Raw genomic sequence first — 21,403 nt, forward strand, 5'->3', positions numbered from 1 at the left:
CAAAAACTCTCTAAAGCACGTATCCCTGTATAATGTATGGGTTAAACAAGTTGCCCACGGTCACACAGCAGCCCACACTCTTCTATAGTGCCTTTCTCATGTTAATGTCAGTCCACCATTCATGTGATGAATGGTTCCACAAATTACATGTATGCTTATGTTCTCAGTATCCTCACAAAAAAATATGCTATAAAAATTAAATGATATACTTTGTAAGGTTTTAAGTGTTACCTAAATATCAAACAGCTTAAAAGAGAGAAAAACTATTGATATATCTATACTAATAAAGGATCTAAGTAAAATATAATAAAATTTAACTCTTACCTCTTCTAATTACAATGGTTTGGGAACTGAAACCTATTTTTCTGGAATAGGGATGACATTCTTTCCACAACTATGAAGGAACTCTCCCTACTGTCAGATGGAATAAAAGTGAAGTGCAAGCCCTTTCCCTGGAGACATTTTATGTTTCTTCTCCCTTCATTATACTCAGAGATGGCCAAACTGAATTGCTCACTGTCCAAATACTGCTGGTATAGAATGCCATTTTTAGGCTTGAGACTATTTTCCTTCATTTCTCTGCTTTCACAGTGAAATACTTCAAGCATTATTTTGCTTAGTTCTAAAAACTCCAGCAGATGAAAACATCATAGAAAAGGAAACTTACCCCCAACATATTTCATTTGGAAACTGAAGTTCAGAGAAAGTAATAAAAATTCAATTTAAGTAAGATTTATTGATTGCCTAGAGTGTGCATGGTCGTCTATTAGACACAATGAAATTCAGGCACAAAACAGACACAAGATCCCTGGCCTCAGGTATCTTATGATCTAACTAGTATAATACAGATTAGAAACAGTAAACAAACAAGTTACATGGCAATGCTCACTTACTAGAATCAACATTAAAGAGCAGGAATTTAAGTAATCCAAAATGGTGTCTAATCCTAAAATCATTTATAAAATGCATTTAGCCTTGAAATCCACAGCACTTCAAACAAGATAATGAAGTTCCACTGCAGATAAAGTCACAAAGATACAAATACACTTAAGAATATTATTAATGATTTTTGTTATTTTGGATTTTCTGTTTTCTTCTTATTATTGTTCGAAGCCTCCGTAATACCAGTTTATCAGACAGAAGCATGTCATCTTGTTGTTCTAGATAATCCAATAAATTCTCGGTCCATTCAAGTGCAGCTTTATGGCTAATATGCTTCTCTGGATTCAGATCTGCTTTTCTAGGCTTATTGGAATGCTTTTGTTCTGCAGGCTTGGCCTGGTCCTCAGTACCTTCACTGTCAGTTAGCACCTGACAGCTTGAGTCATTACTCCTAGAGTCAAACCACTGATCAATATTCTCAATGTCAACGTGTTCACAGTCTTCTGTATTCTGTAAAACCGTTGCTAAGTTAGCTGCTAAAATGGCTCCTTCATCAATGTTCATGCCTGCATTCTCTTCATTGCTAGGGAAAAGTTTTTTCCATGCTTTGGTTATGGTACTTGATTTTACCATGTTCCAAGCTCTTGATACTTCATATATTGCATCTAACACTGTCAAGTTCTTCCAAAACATTTTTGGGTCAACTCCCTCACCCATGTATTTCTGGAGAAGTCCTGCTCGGTAGTATCTTTTTACTGTGGCTAGAACTCCCTGACTCATAGGTTGAATTAGACTTGTGACGTTTGGTGGCAAATATTTCACAATTATTCTGCCATCATCTGAACTTAATAATTCTTCATTTGGATGTGCTGGGGGGAAATCCAAAAGAAGCACTGCTTTTTCTAGAAGCCCCTGAGACTTCAAATGCTTCTGCACCTGTGGCACAAAGTATTTTTCAAACCACTGTCTGAAAACAGAATGTTCTATCCATGCACTTTTTTGACTGAAATAAGTGACAGGAAGGTTTGAAAGGTCAGCTCCTTTGAATGCACGGGGTTTTTTTGCTTTTCCCACAACACAAAGATTAAGTTTGTGTAAACCAGTGGCATTTGCACAACACATAATAATGATTCTCTCTCTGCTTGACCTATAACCAGAAGTATTTTGCTCAGTTTCAAGAGCTAATGTCCTTGATGGTAGACATTTCCAGAACAATCCAGTTTGATCAGCACCATAAATTTGCTCTGGTTGTAGATTCTCCCTCTCAACAAATTCCTGAAAGTTACCGCAAAATTCACTGGCAGCAGTTTCATCTCCTTTTAACTTTGTTCCTTTACCAGCAGCCTTTGGAATACCGTGGCGCTGCTTAAACCGAGTTAGCCAGCCAGATGACGCATTAAAATCACCTTCCATCCCCAGAGCATCAAAAAAGAATTTGGCTTGTTTTGCACAAATTGTTCCAGATACTGGAATCCCATCTGTTTTCTGTTGGTTAAACCACTCTATCATAACCCTATCCAGTTCCTCATATGTTGATGACTTCATTGATTTACGTTTGGATACCCCACTTGTAGGATCTGAACTGTTCGCATAGTTTATTATCCTTTCTTTGTTCTTTTTAATATCACGAACTGTGGATTCACCAATTCCATACACCACAGAAAGCTTTTTGAAAGAGATGCCTTCCTCAAGTTTCTTAATAATGTCAAGCTTGTCCTTAATTGTCAACACCACACGCTTACGTTTCCCCAACATTTTACGTGTCTAATATTTTTAAGCAATTACTGGAACAAGATATTTAACAACTTAGATTTGGATACAATGACATTAGAAAATGGGGTTTTAAGATCCCTTCCCCGGCCCCCCTGGACCTAGGTGGATGGTGTGCTGGCCAGTTTCCAAGCCAGGCCTATGTGACTCTCTTCACTTTGCTGTTTTAAAGCCAACAAAGTTCTTTCAACAAGGACTAGCTTTAATTAAACCTATCTTCTTTCTTCCTCCCCACTTAGTTTAAGGTCTTTTCCTGTACTGCACTCTCAAAGGAGATTGCAACTAATCCGGTACCAGCAAGGTCTCTAAAACAGTCCTATTGTGTATTCAATTCTTGCCATCATTACATGTGAGATTCTTTGCTAAAGGAACTAAGACTCCGGTGGGACAATTTTGGGAAATGTGCTAGGGAATAGTTTAAGAGAGGACTTGTAGACATGACATATAGGAAAAAAATAACGGGAAAACTCATCCCTTGACCTTTGTCTTTGTCAGGCAGTGTATGGAATACTGCCTCTTCTAGGCAGGGCTGCTAGAGATTATTCAAGTGAGTGGATATGAAAATCATAGGCAAGCGAGGTAAAGCAAGCTGGACAGAAGTGAGCAGTGCAAATAAGGTGAAAATGGACAAGCAGAAAACTTTGTACTTTAACATGACACAAACTTATACCTAATGTATTTGGCAACTGGAAAGGCAAAAGGTGGACAAGAGGTGGTGTCACATGATTAAAGAAAGCATTAAAAACTTCACTGGTAGAAATCAGAACTCATGGTAGAGGGTATGAGGTGAAAGGCTCAGTGAAGATGTTAAAATAATCCTGGTGAAAGATGATCCTCGATGGGCCAACAGTAGTTCCTGTGGGGATCTGTATAAGCACTCGGTGCCTCCGAAACCTAAAGGAAAATACCAAAAATATATTTTTTCAATATCAGGGTCTGTGGCATTACTCATTATCTATCCTGCAACTATATTGAGAAAATTAATGCCTCCTATCAGTGTGATGACAAAATCCGACAAATAATGCTTTTAGGCATTATCTGGAGTGACAGCGGGACCTGAATTGCCTACCTCCTGAAATTAAGAGGTCAGAGACAAGCCGTGTTAGCGAGGGCCTCTCCCCGCAGGGCGAGCTCCGGAGCGCGGGACGTCTTTGCTCACGCGGAGGGAGCCCGGATTCCTCCGTGGACGCCGGCGACCAGGATGTCACCGCCGCAGCGAGCGAGCAAGCGCTTGGCCCAAGGGACTCCAGTCAGCGGGCCGGGGGCATCGCTCTCCGCCAGACAGCGCGGCGGCCAGACTGCCCTGAAAGCAAATGGAGTCTCTAGAGGGAAGCTGACACCGGTGGTGCGGCAGCGGCAGCGGCAGCGGCGGCGAGGGGCGAGCGTCGCCGCCGGAGCCGGAAGGCGGGGGATTAGGGTGCACGCGCGCGCCCCCGCAGGAACGCTGTGTCGGCGAGGGGGCGGGGCCTGCGCGGGCGAGTGCGCGCGGCGCGGGGGCGGAGTCTTCAGTGAGAGGGCGGGAGGGGGCGGGGCCGCCGCTGCGGCGTCTCTAGGCGCCGCGTGGGTTTCGCTAAAGTCCTGGCTGCTCCGGCCTGCCGACTATTTCGCCGACCAGCAGGGGGCGGTACAACTCCACCCTCTCTTGGCCCTTCTTTCAGTGGCTCGCTTCTGCGGGCGAGGCTTCCTCCACTCTCAGGTGAAATAAAAATCGCACCCTCTGAGGGCTCCGGAGAAACCTGCGCATCCTCAGGTGCCACGAGCGGGATGCGAATGGGGCTGGGCGAGCGCACGTGGAACGTGTTTACAAATAGAGGCCGCTGCACCCGCGCCTCCCAGCGCCCGCCAGCTAGGACTGGACCAGTCGGTGCGAGATCTTGAGCAAAGGTAGGAGCGAGCGGACGCGGCTGCTGGCCGAGGGCAGGAAGGCTGGCTCCCCTTGGGGACCGGGCTCAGGAGAGGAGCTGAGGCTTACACTCTGCACCACCAACCTGAGCAAGCCCGTGGTCCCTGAGGCTCAGCAGGGGTTGGTCAAACTGGGTATCGACTATTTCCACCCTGGTTGCGCTGCTCCAGGGTTTAAGTCACAGTCACTATAGAAGCGGACCCTGTGCGAAACCGACTGCACCTGGGAGACGCGTGAGTCTGTGGGAGGCTCCCTCATGAATTTCCTGCCACCCCTTTACTCCTTCTGCCTCTCGCTAATAATAAGGGAACTGCAGTTTGACAAAGCGTCCCTTGATTTATTTTAAGTGGAGATACCATTCGTTTCTATTTTGGCATTCTAAATGGACCCAACGCCAGCACCTACCTGTGCACTAATAACCTTTGCGACGCACCATGCCTTCTCCCCCTTCCCGGACTCGGTTCCTTGTGGGGCCCCCTGGAGCCTTCCCAGGGGAAGGGAGTGGCTGCACCTTCCTCCTGCAGCACCTGTTTACCAAGGAAACGCATTTAGCCTTTTCTTTCTGTCCTGTGTGTGTGTGTGTGCGTGTAATACTTTGAAAAATGGAAAAGGCTGAAGTTTCTCCAATACCTGAGCATAAATGTCTAGTCATTTTCGTTAACATAAAATAGCACACTAATTCGTCATTTATTTGCAAAGGCCATATTGTTGCTAAAAACGTTTCAAAAGGGAGCTGACCTGAGCATTCATACTGCAGCAGAGATGTTCATTCTAAGCCTTCGAACTATCTGACTCCTCCGCCCAGACTGCTCAGTTGCCTTCCTGAAAATCTCAGCTGTGCTGTATCTGGCATGATGGAAAATCATTGATCTCCTAGTTATGCTGTGAAGTGGCTCTTGACAAATACCTGCTTTTCCTAAAGGTACATCTCCCCCTCCCCCAGCCTTCACCCCATCAACCAGGGAGTTTTGGCGTTTTGGGTTGACTATTTTAGGTAAAGTACAATTTTATGCTAGTTTTGTATCACTTTTAAAAGTTTGCCTTTTTCCCCCTCATAGTTGTAAGGAGCGTGAAAACAGTTGTCTGATACGTTATCCATTCCTCATACGGGAAGAGAGCTGACATTTTTTGAGTGCTAACCAACGGAGGTGGCATGTAAGCAGATGTTAGCAGCCTGGCTTTCCCCTTGCCCGGCAGCCTCCTGGCGTCACTGGGTTCTATTATAGATTTAAATAAAGTGAACCCTGACTCTTCTCTCCCACTGCCAATATCTCTGGGGTTTAATTTCCTTCCAGATACCACTTGGATCATGTTCCTGTTTCTGCTGATTCTCCAGCTTGCTTGTGCCTTTATCTCTTAGAGCTGTTCCCTTTTCATCACCTTGTGTAAGTTCAGATCTGGAACATGGCCCACACGCCTTGGTTTCCTCAAAACACCTCACACAAGGCAGTTGTATTTCATAGACTTTAATGAGATTTTACTCTAGACAGCTGTGTCTTTTCAGAAGCCAGTTTGCTCTTCTTCCTTGTTGTTGGGGGAGGGGGGTTGCTAGTTGTGGCAGATTTATATTAAAGTACAAGAGTGGGAAGCCTCGAGGACCTTAAAATAGAACGTGTGCTTTATGAGGAGCCAGGTTGGCCACAGGGAACTTCTTATTGTCTGCTCATGTCTTTGGGCCACAGCCTCATTCCGTCTTGCTATGCCATCCTCTCCTTTCTCCAACATTTTTCTATCTCGGGGCTCCCTCTCGCCTTGCCTCTGAGCTGTGTGTGAAATCTTAAGATTCTTATTCCTTTATTACACAGAGCAATTTTGTGTTCTTTGTTTTTTCTGTCCCTTAATTCACCGCAGTTTATTCTGTAATCAGAAGACCTTTCACTCCTCCACCAGTATTTCTTTCCTTCTAGGTTCATGTGATAGCTCTTAATCCTTATACTTGTACTATGAGTGAGGTCAGTGTTACCCCTGTTTTATGTACAATGGAACAAAACCTAACAAGTAGGTGGCAGAATGGCGAGTTGAGCCAGATCTATTTGGTTTTAAAGGCAGCATGCTCTGCCACACCATCACAATTAAGGTATTTAACTCATAGACGCGAAAAGAGGAAGAAGTATATCGTGATTATTTATTTTTGCATAATTAAAGTTGCTATTTCTTAAAATGGAATTTTTTGACATTAACCTACCAAAAAGGCATTCTAGTTGTGAGGGTACCTTAAGTCTGCAACAGTGTTCATCAGCATCTGGCTCATTGGAAGGCGGGTTTTCTAAGCTACTCCAAATCACCTGAAAGTGAAGCTCCAGATTCCCTTTCCTGCTGAGATAATATCAGTGCAAATACATTTTGTGCCCTTATTTTCAGTAGTATGCTTTATGCTTGATGGTGTTATAATAGTAATAGTGTTATAATCTATAGGTAGAGTAAATACTTTTAAAGGAACTGCTTTCTTTTTGGGTTTCATTTACTTTATCAGTGACCCTCATTTATTTGGAGATTTTTAAATTACCCAAATTAGCTACTCCAATCAGCTTAAGATAAGGACGTGATACTGTTATTCCATTTGCATTAAACTGATTTAATATCAAATAGTATTTCTCTTTTAATAATTGAAAAATACTGCCAATTGAAATAGTTTCACAAAAACCATATGCTATTCACCTACTCTAAGGGACATAAAATATTGAGGGGAATTTTCCGGCTGAAATATAATTTATTTTTCTTTTGGAGAGTGTGCAGGTGCACGTTTGTGTGTGTGTGTGTGTGTGTGTGTTAGGGCAAACAGGATGTAGAACAGTTTTTATCACTAAAATGAAAACTTGTTCTTTGAAGTCTCTTTTAGCTGTAAAGTTATTTTACTTTGTATTATAGACAAAAGTCTGAAGTATTCATTTTTAATATAAAAGTCCATTTTATATGGTTAAAAGTAGAAATACTTTTCCACTTGAAAATTTCTGGACCCAAGTGAAAGATCAGATTACTCGTTGGAAAATCCCTTATCTTTTTTTAAAAAGTTAACATGATATTGAAAGATAGCGATTTTCTTAATACTCTTGAGTCCTATAGATGGCCTGTAGGAGGCTTTTCTGAAAAACATGTGGATGTAAATTGAAGAAACCAGTGAATTGCTAATTGATGGTAGCACTGTGGGTTGGAAACTTGAGTGAAGTTTATATACCCCCTTTAACTTTCCAAACCTGCTTGGTTTCCAATTGTTCTCTAAAGGAGCCCTCAGTCCCTTTCGATTGGTCAAATCCATTTTACTGAAAGCCGCTGTGGACCAGACGACTCCTGCTTGCTGGCCTCAGCACATGCAGCTTCATACTTGCTATTCTACAAGCCTAAACAGTCCTCTCCTTCCTGTTAATCAGTACATCCTTAAGTTTGTCTAAAAACCTGCTTTTCCCAGCGCACCTGGGTGGCTCAGTTGGTTGAGCATCTGCCTTCGGCTCAGGTCCTGATCTCAGGGTCCTGTGATCGAGCCCCACATCGAGCCCCAGCTCGGGGGAGTCTGCGTCTCTCCCCCCCCCTGTCTCTCTCAAATAAATAAAATCTTCAAAAAAATTTTTAAAAAATAAGCCTGCTTTTCTCAAGGTTGCCCCTCAGACCTGATGGGTCAGAATCACCTGGGGTCCAAAGTGTAGCTTCTGGGGTTTACTCCAAAGGATGAAGCCCAGGAATCTTTAATTTTCAGCAAGCATCCCAAGTGATTCTAACATGCTAAAGTTTGAACACCTTTTTTCTGACAACCATTTTGAATATGAGGTTCTTCCATCATAATATATTCTTTTAGAAGGGAGTTTTTCTTCCTCCCCCCTCCTTTCTTCTTAAACTATAGACCATCTTTGAAGGAAAATAGGAAATAGAGAAAAGCATAAAGGAAAACAAGCATACCAGCATTCAGAGATAATAACTCTAAACATTTTGGGGTGTAGCCATTGTCTTTCTTCTGTCAATGTAATTATCTCATATAGTGTGTGTATATATTTTTTAATGAGAACATGAAGTCTGAATGTACATAAAATTTTATACATACCGTTAACGGCATATTATATTTTATGATATTGCTTCTCATCAGCCAAATGTTACCAGGAATACACCTGTTGCCAAAATTGGGCTTACTGCTGCAGCAAGGGAGACCCATCCAGACCTTGGAAAACCAAGGAGTGTCTCAAAGAGAGGCAGTCAGGGGGAGCTTCTTACAGGATTTAGGTAAGGTGATTTTAGGGAGGTTTGAAGAAAGTAAGGAATCTATTCTGGATTGGGAGCTCTCAGAAAGCAGAAGCAGTTTGACTCTTGGGCATCTCCCATGATCATGCTTCTCAGACAGCTTCAATCAATTTTCGAAGTTTTCATCACCCAGAAATAAATCTCATACCATTAGCAGTCACTTCCCATTCCTCCCAACCCTCTCTGTTGCTCCCCGGCCCTTGACAACCACTTGTCTCTCTAGATTGGCCTATTCTAGACATTTCATATAAATGGAATCATATAATATGTGTACTTTGTGGCTGGATTCTTTCACTTAACATTAAGTTTGCAAGGTTCATGTTATAGCATGTATCAGTATGTCATTTTATGTACATTATCAACATTTTCTTTTATTGCTGAATAATATTTCATTGTATGGATATATGACATTTTTTTAATCTGTTCATCAGTTGATGAACATTTAAGTTTCCATTGTTAGGCTCCTATGAATAACATTGCTATGAACATCTGTGCACAAGCTTTTGTACATATGGACATTTGGACATATGTTTTCATTTCTCCTAGGTATATATCTCAGATTGGGGTTGCTGGGTCATATGGTAGTTCTATGTTTAAATTTTTTTTTAAGATTTTTAAAAAATTTTTATTAGCATGAACAGAGGGGAGAGGGGGAAACAGGCCCCCCACTGAGCAGGGAGCCTGACATGGGGCTCAATCCCAGGACCCTGAGATCATGACCTGAGTCAAAGGCAGATGCTTGACTGAGCCACCCAGGTGCCCCTATGTTTAAACTCCTGAGGAACTATTTCTAATACAGATTACATCTTTACAGTGTATGAGTACCCTGTCTTCGTTCATTCATACTGCTAGAACAAAATACCACAGACTGGGTACCTTATAAACAACAGAAATTTATTTCTCACGGTTTTGGAGGCTAGGAAGTCCAGGATCAAGGTGCCAGCAGATTCAGTGTGATGGCTGTTTAGGATTCCCTGGTTCGTAGATGGTTCCTTCTTGCTGTGTCCCCACATTGGGGAAGAGGCAAGGGATCTCTGGGTTTCTTTTATAAGAACACTAATTCCATTCATGAGGGTTCCATCCCCATGACCAAAAAGGCCTTGTCTCCAAATGCCATCACATTGGGCATCAGGATTTCAACATATGCATTTTGCAGGGACATGAACATTCAGACCGTAGCAGGCTCCAATTTCTCCACATCCTCACCAACACTTGTTATTACCTGTCTTTTTGATTTATCATCATCCTAGTGTGTGTGAGGTGGTATTGCATTGTGGTTTTGTTTTGCATTTCTGTGATGGCTGACTCAAGCATCATTTTGTGCTTATTTATTATTTATGTATCTTTTTTGGAGAAATATTGATTCAGATCCTTAGCTCAGTTTTTATCTGGGTTATAATAGAGTCACAATGTTGAGTGTTAAATGATCCAATTTACTCTTCCTCCACTGGCTTTCTTAGAAGAGAGACATAATAAATAACCTTCTGAGGAGTATCTCGTGTTTTTAGCCCAACTGACGAAAATACTGCTTGCGATGTACTGTCCCTGTACTTAAGGATTCATGTGATAAATTCTGAATATATTTAATGTCGGAAAAAAGGTGACTTCCAGATGAAATTTAGCTTTATCTGACACAAGAACTAGATATGTCCATTTTAGCACAGATTTGCACAAATCTGTGAGCTTAAGTTTGTGCTTCATTGCCATAGCTAATTCATTTTGATTTCCCAGTACTTACCTTTTTTCTTATTATGGGCTGTATTTTTAAAATTTTAATATTTTAATGGTAACTCTGTTTTTATATTATAGTCATCTCAACCATTGTTGGAAGCATATAAACAATAAATTGAAGAGACCAGACAGGCAGTACATCTTAGTGATAAACTTTATGGGTTCCAGAAACAGTCTCTGGTTTGTACTTCTGCCACCTACCAGCGATGGAATCTCCAATTGGTTTTATAAAATCTTTCACATTTGGAAAATGGGAATAAAAATCATACTAATTTTGGTCTTGTTAATAAGGATGAACTGAAATAGTATGTATAAATCACTTTGCAGAGTACCTAACACTCTGCACTAAGCACTAATACTAGCTATGATTTTATTATTTCCTATATCTTTTGACTAGAAGGAAATACCTGTCTTCTCTTAAACTAAGAAAGGAGGCTTTGAAAGGAGCTGTAGCTAGCTAAAAGACAGCTATAGTGGGAAAGGCCGGATTAATTCATACGCATATAGAGATATTGTGGAGTATTTATGAGAGTGGATTATATACCTATGGTTGTGCTTATTAAGGAATTCACAAAACTACCTCAGGGTTCTCGTCTCATTAATCCAAAACAGATGCACATTTTTTTTTCTTTGCTTTAATCCTATGTCCTAGCATATTATATATATTGTGGTTTTGGCAGATTTTTAGCCTGAATAACTTGAATATGTATATATACACACACATAAATACACCTATACACCTACACCCACCAACACCCACATATACATAGTTTTTCCCCCGCAACTCTTCTCTCTCTAAACTTAAGCTGGTAGTGTTCACAAATTTCTGTTTTTCCCTCTCCTTTATCTTCTATGTTGTGTTCTTTTCCTTTGGGGATGTACTAGTGGAACTACCTAACGATTCGGAAAGTCCCTAACAACGTGTACTGAAATCGATGTACAATTACGTGATTGCTTGTTGAGAAGAAACTTATGGGATTATTAAGCCAACATTTTGAAGCCGACGGGAATTTTAAAATTTCTCACTTCAATTGGCAGTTTGTTTCCAGTACTGTTAAAAAGAAATAGGCTGATTTATTTAACAATGATATCTGTTAACACAATAAAGGAGTTAATTTCAAACGAACTTCTTTGTTACTAAGTTGTTGGTCTTTTTTTAAACAATACGTGATTTTAGTTTATCATTGCTACGGTCCTAGAAGAGAAAGTTTTTAGGTGAGTTTTTAAAAATTTTTTTAGTATAGTTGACATATCATTTTACATTAGTTTCAGATGCATAGCATAGTGATTCAACATCTTTGTGTTATGCTCACTACAAGAGTAGTGCCCTCTGTCACCATATAACGATATTGTAATACCATTGATTGTATTCCCTGTGGTGTGCCTTTCATTCCAGTGACGTCATCAGTCCATCCTAAGCCCGTATCTCCCACTCCCCTTCATCCATTTTGCCCATTCCTTCATCCCCCTTCCATCTGGCAATCATTAGTTCTCTGTAATTATAGGTCTAATTCTGCTTTTTGTTTATTCATTTGATTCATTTTTGACACTCCACACATGAATTGAATCATTAGGGCATTTGTCTAAGTCTGACTTATGTCATTTAGCATAATACCCTTTAGGTCCATCCATATTATCACAAATGGCAAGATTTCATCCTTTTTATGGCTGCATAATATTCCTCTGTGTGTGTGTGTGTGTGTGTGTGTGTGTGTGTGTGTATCATCTATGTTTATCAGGGATATTGGTCTGTAGTGTGTGTGTGTGTGATATTTGACTGGTTTTGGTATTGGTATTGCCGATTTCATATGATGTATTTGGAAGCTTTCCCTGCTCTTCTGTTTTTTCTTTATACTCTCTGGCAACATCCATACTGTTGCATATGGCAAGATTTCATTCTTTTTTATGGCTGAATAATAGTTTATTGTGCATATATATATGTATATATATATATACGCACCACATTTTCTTTATCCATCTATCGATGGACACTTGAAATGCTTCCATAGTTTGGCTATTGTAAATAATGCTGCAATAAACATAGGGGTGCCTATGTGCCTTTGAATTGCTGTTTTTGTAAATACCCAGTAGTGTGATTACTGGATTGTAGGGTAGTTCTATTTTTAGTTTTTTGAGGAACTTCCATATGGTTTTCAACAGTGTCTACACCGGCTTGCATTCACATCAGCATTGCCCACAATGGTTCCATTTTCTCCACATCCTCGCCAACACTTGTTGTTTCCTGGGTTTTTGATTTTAGCCATTCTGAGAGGTGTGAGGTGATATCACATTGTGGTTTTGATTTGCATTTTCCTATGAGTGACGTTGAACATCTTTTCATGTGTCTGTTGGCCATCTGTATGTCTTTGGAGAAATGTCTGCTCATGTCTTCTGCCCATTTTTTCATTGGATTATTTGGGGCTTTTGTGTGTTGAGTAGTATAAGTTCTTTATATATTTTGGATATTAACCCTTTATTGGATATGTCATTTGCAAATATCTTCTGCCATTCAGTAGGTTGTCTATTAGAATTGTTGGTCGTTTCCTTTGCTGTACAGAAGCTTTTTATTTCAATATAGTCCCAATAGTTATTTTTGCTTTTGTTTTCCTTGCCTCAGGAGACATATCTAGAAAAATGTTGCTATGGCTGACGTCAGAGAAATTACTGCCTGTACTCTCTTCTAGGATTTTTATGGTTTCAGGTCTCATGTTTAGGTCCTCAATTCCTTTTGAATTTATTTTTGTGTATGGTGTAAGAAAATGGTCCATTTCTTTCTTTTGCACATAGCTGTCCAGTTTTCCCAATGCTATTTGTTGAAGAGACTGCCTTTTTCCTATTCCATATTCTTGCCTCCTTTGCTGAAGATTAATTGACCATATAATTGTGGATTTATTTCCCTTTCCTGTTCTGTTCCATTGATCTGTGTCTGTTTTTGTGCCAGTACCACACTGTTTTGATTATGACAGTTTTGTAATATAACTTGAAGTCTGGATTATGATTCCTTCAGGGTTTTTGTTTTGTTTTTTGTTTGTTTTTGTTTTTGAGATTGCTTTGGCCATTTGGAGTCTTTTGGTTTCATACAAATTTTAGGATTGTTTGTTTTAGGTCTGTGAAAAATATGTTGGCATTTTGATAAGCATTGCATTAAATCTGTAGATTGCTTTGGGTAGTATAGACATTTTAACAATAATTGTTTTTCCAACCCATGAGCGTGGAACATCTTTCCATTTCTTTTCGTTGTCTTGAATTTTTTTTTATCAATGTTTTATAGTTTTCTGACCACAGGTCTTTCATCTCTTTGGTTAAGTTTATTCCTAGATATTTTATTCTTTTTTGGTGTAGTTGTAACTGGGATTGTTTTCTTAATTTCACTTTCTGATGCTTCATTATTAGTATATGGGAATGCAACAGATTTCTGTACATTAACTTTTATATCCTGCAACTTTACTGAATTTGCGTGTCAACTAACAGTTTTTTGCTGTAGTCTTTGGGTTTTCTGTATATAGTATCATTTCATCTGCAAATAGTGAAAGTTGTACTTCTTCCTTCCATCCACAATTTGGATGCCTTTTCTTTTTGTTGTCTGATTGTTCTGGCTAGGACTTCCAGTACAATTTGAATAAAAGTGGTAATAATACACATCCTTGTCTTGTTCCTGACATTAGAAGAAAAACTCTCAGGTTTTCCCCATTGAGTATGATGTTAGCTGTGGGTTTTTCATATAAGGTCTTTATTATGTTGAAGTATGTTCCCTTTAAACCTACTTTGTTGAGGGTTTTGATTGGATATTGTACTTTGTCAGATGTTTTTGGGCATCTATTGAAACAATCATATGGTTTTTATCCTTTCTCTTGTGGATGTGGTGTATCATGTTGATTGATTTGTGAATGTTGAACCACCCTTGCATCCCAGGAACACATCACACTTGATAGTGGTGAATGATTTTTTTTTTTTAGTGTATTTTTGGATTCAGTTTGCTAATATTTTGTGGAGGATTTTTGCATCTATTTTCATCAGAGTGGCCTATAATTTTCCTTTTTTTGTGGTGTCTTCATCTGGTTTTGGTATCAGGGCAACACTGACCTCATAGAATGAATTTGGAAGTTTTCCTTCCTCTTCCATTTTTTTGGACTAGTTTGAGAAGAATGGGTATTAACTCTTCTTTAAATGTTTCGTAGAATTTGCCTATGAAGCCATTGTGGTCCTAGGCTTTTGTTTGTTGGGAGTTTGATTACTGACTCAGTTTCTTTGCTAGTAATCAGTTCAAATTTTTATTTTTTCTTGCTTCAGTTTTGGTAGATTGTATGTTTCTAGGAATTTATCCATTTTTTTTCTAGGTTGTCCAATTTGTTGGCATATAATTTTTCATAATCCCTTATAATTGTTTATATTTCTGTGGTGTCCGTTCTTATTTTTCCTCTTTCATTTGTGATTTTATGAGTCCTCTCTCTGTCTTTCTCTCTCTCTGGATGTGTATGGTTAGAGTTTTACCAATTTGGTTGATCTTATCAAAGAACCAGTTCCTTATTTCATTGGTCTGTTCTATTGTTTTGGTTTTTGGGTTTTATTGCTTTGTTTTGTTTTTAGTTTCTCTGTCATTTATTTCTGCTGTAATCTTTATTATTCCTTCCCTCTGCTCTTTTTTGGGTTTTGCTTTTGTTCCTTTTCTAGTTCCTTTAGGTGGAAGGTTTGCTTGTTTACTTGAGACTTTTCTTGCTTGTTGAGGTAGGCCTGTATTGCTATAAACTTCCCTCTTAGGACAGCTTTTGCTGCCACCCAAAATTTTAAATCTTTTTAAATTCCTTGAGACTTGTTTTATGGCCCAATTTGTGATCTAGTCGGGAGAACGTTCTATGTGCACTTGAATGTGTATTCTGCTGTCTTAGGATGGAATATTCTGAATATATCATTGCTAAGTCCATCTGGTCCAGTGTGTCATTCAAAGCCATTGTTTCCTTGTTGATTTTCTGTTTAGATGGTCTGTCCATTGATGTAAGTGGGGTGATAAAGTCCCCTACTATTGTGTTACTATTGAATAGTTCCTTTATGTTTTTATTAACCATTTTATGTATTTGAGTGCTCCCTTGTTAGGTGCATAAATATTTACAATAGTTATCTTCTTGTTGGATTGTCCCCTTTACGATTATATAGTGTCCTTCTTTGTCTCTTGCGACAGTCTTTGTTTTAAAGTCTATTTTGTTTGATATAAGTATTGTTACCTTGCCTTTCTTTTGACATCCATTTGCATGATAAATATTTCTCCATCCCCTCACTTTCGATCTGCAGGTGTCTTTAGGTCTGAAATGAGTGTCTTGTAGGCAGCATATAAATGGGTCTTGCTTTTTTATCCATTCTATCACCCTGTGTCTTTTGATTGGAGCATTTAGTCCACTTACATTCAAGGTAATCATTAATAAATATGTATTTTTGCCATTTGTTACTTGTTTTGTGGTTATTTTTATAGTTTTTCCTCTGATCCTCTCTTCACTTACTCTCTTTCATAGTTTGTTGGCTTTCTTTAGAGACATATTTGATTCCTTTCTCTTTATTCTTTTCATATCTATTGCTGGTTTTTGACTTGTTACAGTTGGGTTTGTATAGAACATCTTCTGCGTATAGCAGTGTGTATTAAGTTAATTTTGAGCCTATTCTTTACTCCTCTCCACCCCACATTTTAGGTACATGGTGTAATATTTTACATCCATTTATTTTGTAAGTCCTTTGATTTTTACAGATATACCTATTTTTACTGCTTTTGGGTTTCCCACTTTTCATACTCATGTCTTTCCACTCAGAGTCCTCCTTTCTTGGAAGGCTGGCTTAGTAGTCATGAGCTCCTTTAGCTTTCGTTTGTCTGAGAAACTCTCTTTCTTTCCTTCAGTTCTGAATATTAACATTGCTGGATAGCGTATTCTTTGCTGCATATTTTTCCCTTTTGGCACTTTGAATGTATCATGCTTCTCTCTTCTGGCTTGCAAAGTTTCTGCTGAAACATCTGCTGATAGGTTCATGGGAGTTCCCTTGTATGTAATTATCTTCTTTCCTCTTGCTGCTTTTAAAATTATCTTTTTTATCACTACTTTTTGCCATTTGAATTACTATGTGTCTTCGTGTGGACCTCCTAGGGCTGATTTTGTTGGGGACTGTTTGTGCATCCTGGATCTGTGTATCTGTTTCCTTCCCAGATTAGGAAAGTTTTCAGCTATTATTTCTTAAAATTTTTTGACCCCTTTTCCCTCTCTTATTCTTCTGGGATCCCTATAATGTGAATGTTATTACGCTTGATGGAGTCACTGAGTTTTCTAAATCTATTTTCATTTTGTATAATTTTTTTTTTTCTCTCACTTGCTCAGCTTGATTACATTTCATTACTCTGTGCTCTAGGTCACTGATTCATTCTTTTGTTCCTCTAGCCTGCTCTTTATTTCATCTTGTGTATTTTTAATTTCATTTATTGTATTCTTCACCTCTGATTGGTTCTTTTGTATCTCTTTGTTAAGGGTCTCACTGATGTCCTCTACTCTTTTCTCAAGTCCAGTGGATGTCTTTATGATCATTACTTTAAATTCTCTATCTGACATATTATCTCCATTTTGTCTGGCTGTCTTGCTGTGGTTTTGTTCTGTTCTTTCATTTGGGACATATTCCTCTGCCTCCTCATTTTGTCTAATTCCATGTCTGTTTTTGTGTGTTAGGAAAGTCAGCTATGCTTCCTGTTCTTGAAAGTAATGGCTCAATGAAGGAGAGGTCCTATAGTGCCTTGCAGTGCAGTGTTCCCTGTTCCCCAGAACCTGGCATATCAGGGAGTGTCTCCTATGTGTGTCGCATGTACCCTGCTGTTGTGTCCTGGCTGCTTTTGCCTCCTGCAGTCTAGTCTTCTGCAGAGTCTCTCTTTAACTGTTGTGGCAGTGTTTGGTTCCTGGCCTGAGTGCACAGTTTTTAAAATGTGTGTGCTGGTCTGCTTGTGAAATGACACTTGCTGCCACCAGCTCCAGGGCTGGGTGTGGGGTGGGGGTGCAGGTGCAGTTTTAGCAAGGTGTGCCGTGGGCTTCTGTAGGGCCTGCTGCCACACCACCACCCCCTGGACCAGGGCCTCATAAAGCATGCTCATCAGGAGATGTGGTATTCGCAACATTTGCACTGGTCTTCTGCATTGGGGGGGACTCATGGCAGTAGGGCTGAGGCAAGTGTGACTGGAAATGGCTGATCTACCAAAGTGTAGCAGGGCTCGATGTAAGTAAGTTAGGTAGTAAATGTCAGCATGCTGGTTCCCGCAGGTGGCTGCGTGTTTATGCTGAGGGGTAGAAGAGAGAATTGGTGCCTGCCAACTTCTTTGTTCTTGGAGGAGTCTTCCTGGGATCTCTGTCCCTTCAGAACACGCTCTGAGATGAGTAAATAGCTCTTTCTCCCATATGCCCCGGGTGTTTTTCAAACTGCTGCTTCTATGCTGTATCACCAGAGGGCTCTTTGTGGTGCTGTCTCTTTAAGGGCAGGGACTCGGCTTCCTATTGCCCTCCCAGCTTTCCCAGAACCAAGCAGCTGATTTTTTAAATTCTAGGATTTAAGTCTTTCTTGCTGGTTGTAAGAACTCTCACGAAATTGGGTCTCTCTGGCTTTTAAAGCCAAATGTCTTGGGGATTCATCTTCCCTGTGCAGGCTCCCAGATCTGATAGCCTGTTTCTTGCCCTTCTCTATGCCTGTGTACTCCCCCCACACCCGCTCCAACAGCCCTGGTCCCTTTCACTTCCCGATGTGTCTCCACTCTTCGGACCCTCTTTGATGTGCCCTCTTCTCTGCCTTTAGTTGTGGAGTTTGTCGTGCCAGTCTTCAGGTCTTTTTCCGAGTTATTTATACTGATGTAAGTGTTATCTTTTTGTATTTGTGGGATGAGGTGAGCTTGGGGTCCTCTAACCCTGTCCTCTTCCCAGCCTCCCTAGTTTGAGGCTCTTTGATGTAAATGACTAGGAAATTGATTTATCTCAGGTTGTAGTAGTTAAGTGCTTGATCAGTAGGAGTTTTGCTATAGGCCAATGAAAAAGACATTGTTATATATAAAATAGAGATGTAGCATCAATTCATGTCTGTAAATAATGAACTATTACAGCTATAGTCATGTGAGATATTACTAAACAGTTAACTGCCACATGAATGCACAGCAATCCTATAGCAGCACCCCATCCATCTTTCCTAATAGTCCATGGCAGCCTAGCATATTATAACTCATATGAGTTTTAAGGCTTCCAGGAATATAAGTTATATCCATTAAAAATAATCCACTGGAGAGAAACATAGCCTGTGATAGTGCATGGCGCATGGTATTATCTTAGTAAGTATCTGATTGTTAAATAAGTAAATAAGTGAAGTCTTGAGTTACTATTTTGTTTGTATGTATATCTTACCAGCTGTGTGATTGGGCAAGTAGTTTGGTTTCTGAGTTTCCAATGTTTTTTTTGTTGTAAAATGGGAATGTTGGCCTTTATATCCTAGCTTTTTTTTCATGTTGATTGAATGAGATAATATAGGTACATGTGTTTAATATTTTTTAAAAAATTCTCAAGGTACCTCTTTTGTTCAATATTTTTCTCAGTTGGAATATTAGTTTACTATTTATACCTTGTAATGGCAGTGGTGTTCATGTCATTGCGCTTAGCCTAGTCACAGTTGGAAACCAGCTGCATTTCAAACAGGGATTTCCCTGTCTTAATTTAGTGCATTTGTGAAAATAGAGTCCTCAGCATAGGTTTGAAACTTAGCTTTTCCCAGTATTGTCTGTGTAAGTCTGAACCTCCTTTGAGCCTCAGTCTCATTTGACAAACATAAATAATATGTATGCTGTAGAATTGTCATAACTAAATGAATACATATGTGAAAGCCTTTGGTGATAAACAATTATTAGTAACTCCTTCCTATACCCTCTTTATGAGGTTAAACATCTTTTAATTTTAGTTCTGGGAATTGTTATTCAGTTAATAGAAATATTTTCTTGTTTTTTATATATATATATAATGAATTATAATATAAATATGTATTACATATAGCAAAAGAGGTTTTGTTTTTTACTTTCTGGATTTAAAAAAAATATGTAAACTATATTATTTATTACAGTCTTTCAGTGGGTCAGGATCTATGCCAGCCGTAAGTCATACATGATTATTTTAAGAGTGGATTTTTATTTTAAAAAAATCAAAAGTAATTGCCTCAAGAATTTCAGCTTAACCTTTATTCTGAGGCAGGATTTGAAAAATTTAGTGGGATCTTCTTAGTAAAAAAAAAAAATATGTTGAAAATGAAGAACTCAAATATTTGGGCTACATACCTATCTTTCCATGAGCGCTATACTCCTGCCTATTCCTTCTGTCTTACAGATTTTATATTAATGTAATCATAGGTTATAATTCAAGCTTCTTATAGGAATAAAAATCTTTGTCATTTTTCTTCCATTTTATTAAGATAAAATGGACATATAACATAAATTTTAGAGGTACAACATTTGATAATATATATATTGCTAAAGGATCAACCACAGTAAGTTTAGTTAGCATCCATCATCTCAAATACAGTTTTTTTTCTTTAGTTGATAACTTTTAAGATCTACTCAGTAGCTTTCAAATATACAGTACTATATTACTGTAGTCACTACGCTGAACATTACATTTGCAGGACTTATTCATTTTATAAATGGCAGTTTGTACCTTTTGGCTACTTTCACCTGTTTTTCCACACTATTATTTTTTACTCTTTTTCTTTTTCCAGATCTCAGATTTTTTTCTCTAAAATCCCTTACGAATCACGTCTGTGCTCACACATTTCAATTCTTTTACTGATGACACTCAGGGGATCCCCTATTTCTTGTCCTGACGTTTAAGTGAGTCCTAAAGTGCTTCCAGTAACAACCGAAGATTTATCACCACGCATCTAATGCATTAATTGTACAAATATTTGTTGTGAGGCTTGGAAGGAAATACAATAAGATATTACTCTGTCCTCAAAAGATTTCAATCTAGAAAGATAGATGTGCAAACTCTAACAATGCCGTGTGTAAATATTTTACTAGTGGTTTAAACCTGGCATATCTGTGTACAGAGGAACAGTGTTAGTCAGGAATGCTAGTGACATTGGTGCTGGGCATTGACGTGTATATGTATATGAGTCTCCCAAGTAAGAAAAGGGAAGTAAAGACATTTCTGGCAAATACAAGATCATAAACAAAGGTTCTGAAGTGGGACAGTGTACACCTTATTTGAAGAACAATAATGTATTTGTTTCTTACTGGTGCTGTAACAAATTACCAGAAACTTAGTGACTTACAACAACACAACTTCCTTTTCTTACTGTTCTGGAGGTCAGAAGTCTCCAATCAGTTTCACTGGGCTAAAATCAAGGTTCTTCTTGGTACTCTAGATGAGTTCTTATGTTTTCCAGCTTCTGGAGGCCATCTTCATTCCTTGGCTTATGGCCTCTTCCTCCTCTTCAAGCCAGCAGCTTTGGATCTTCAAATCTCTCTGACTACAATTGCCATTTGTATCATGGCAGCTCCTCTACCTCTGACCCTCTAAGGGCCCATATGAATAGATTGAGCCCGATAATCCAGGATAATCTTTCCATCTCAAAATCTGTAACTTAAGTACATCTGCAAAATCCCATTTTCCATGGAAGGTAGGAAGTGGACATCTTTGGAGGGGGCCATTACCCAGCCCACCACAGCAAGAAGGCTAGAATTATATATGGGGATGAAGCTAGTATGGAATTCGATTTTGAAAAACTCTGAAAGCCATGCTGAGGAGTTTGGAACGTAATCTATAAGCCAGCAGTTTTATTCTTTAAAAAAGTTAAAAATATGAAGGTAGATGCTCAATTCCATGTGTATACACTCAAAATTCAAATATAATT

At 39.1% G+C, this 21,403-nt stretch overlaps 1 protein-coding gene across 1 annotated transcript; it reads right to left on the bottom strand.

Moving 5' to 3' along the window:
- Positions 1-716: 716 nt before the first annotated feature.
- TIGD2 (tigger transposable element derived 2) lies at positions 717-4,029 on the bottom strand. The gene is made up of 2 exons (XM_008707143.2): positions 3,722-4,029; positions 717-3,546 (listed from the first exon to the last, which is right to left on the bottom strand). The coding sequence occupies exon 2, from the start codon at positions 2,635-2,637 to the stop codon at positions 1,060-1,062; it is 1,578 nt and encodes a 525-aa protein (XP_008705365.1). The 5' UTR covers positions 2,638-3,546; positions 3,722-4,029; the 3' UTR covers positions 717-1,059.
- Positions 4,030-21,403: the final 17,374 nt, after the last annotated feature.

The sequence above is a fragment of the Ursus maritimus genome, unplaced genomic scaffold, assembly GCF_017311325.1.
Source record: "Ursus maritimus isolate PB19 unplaced genomic scaffold, ASM1731132v1 scaffold_8, whole genome shotgun sequence".
NCBI classification, from domain to species: domain Eukaryota; kingdom Metazoa; phylum Chordata; class Mammalia; order Carnivora; family Ursidae; genus Ursus; species Ursus maritimus.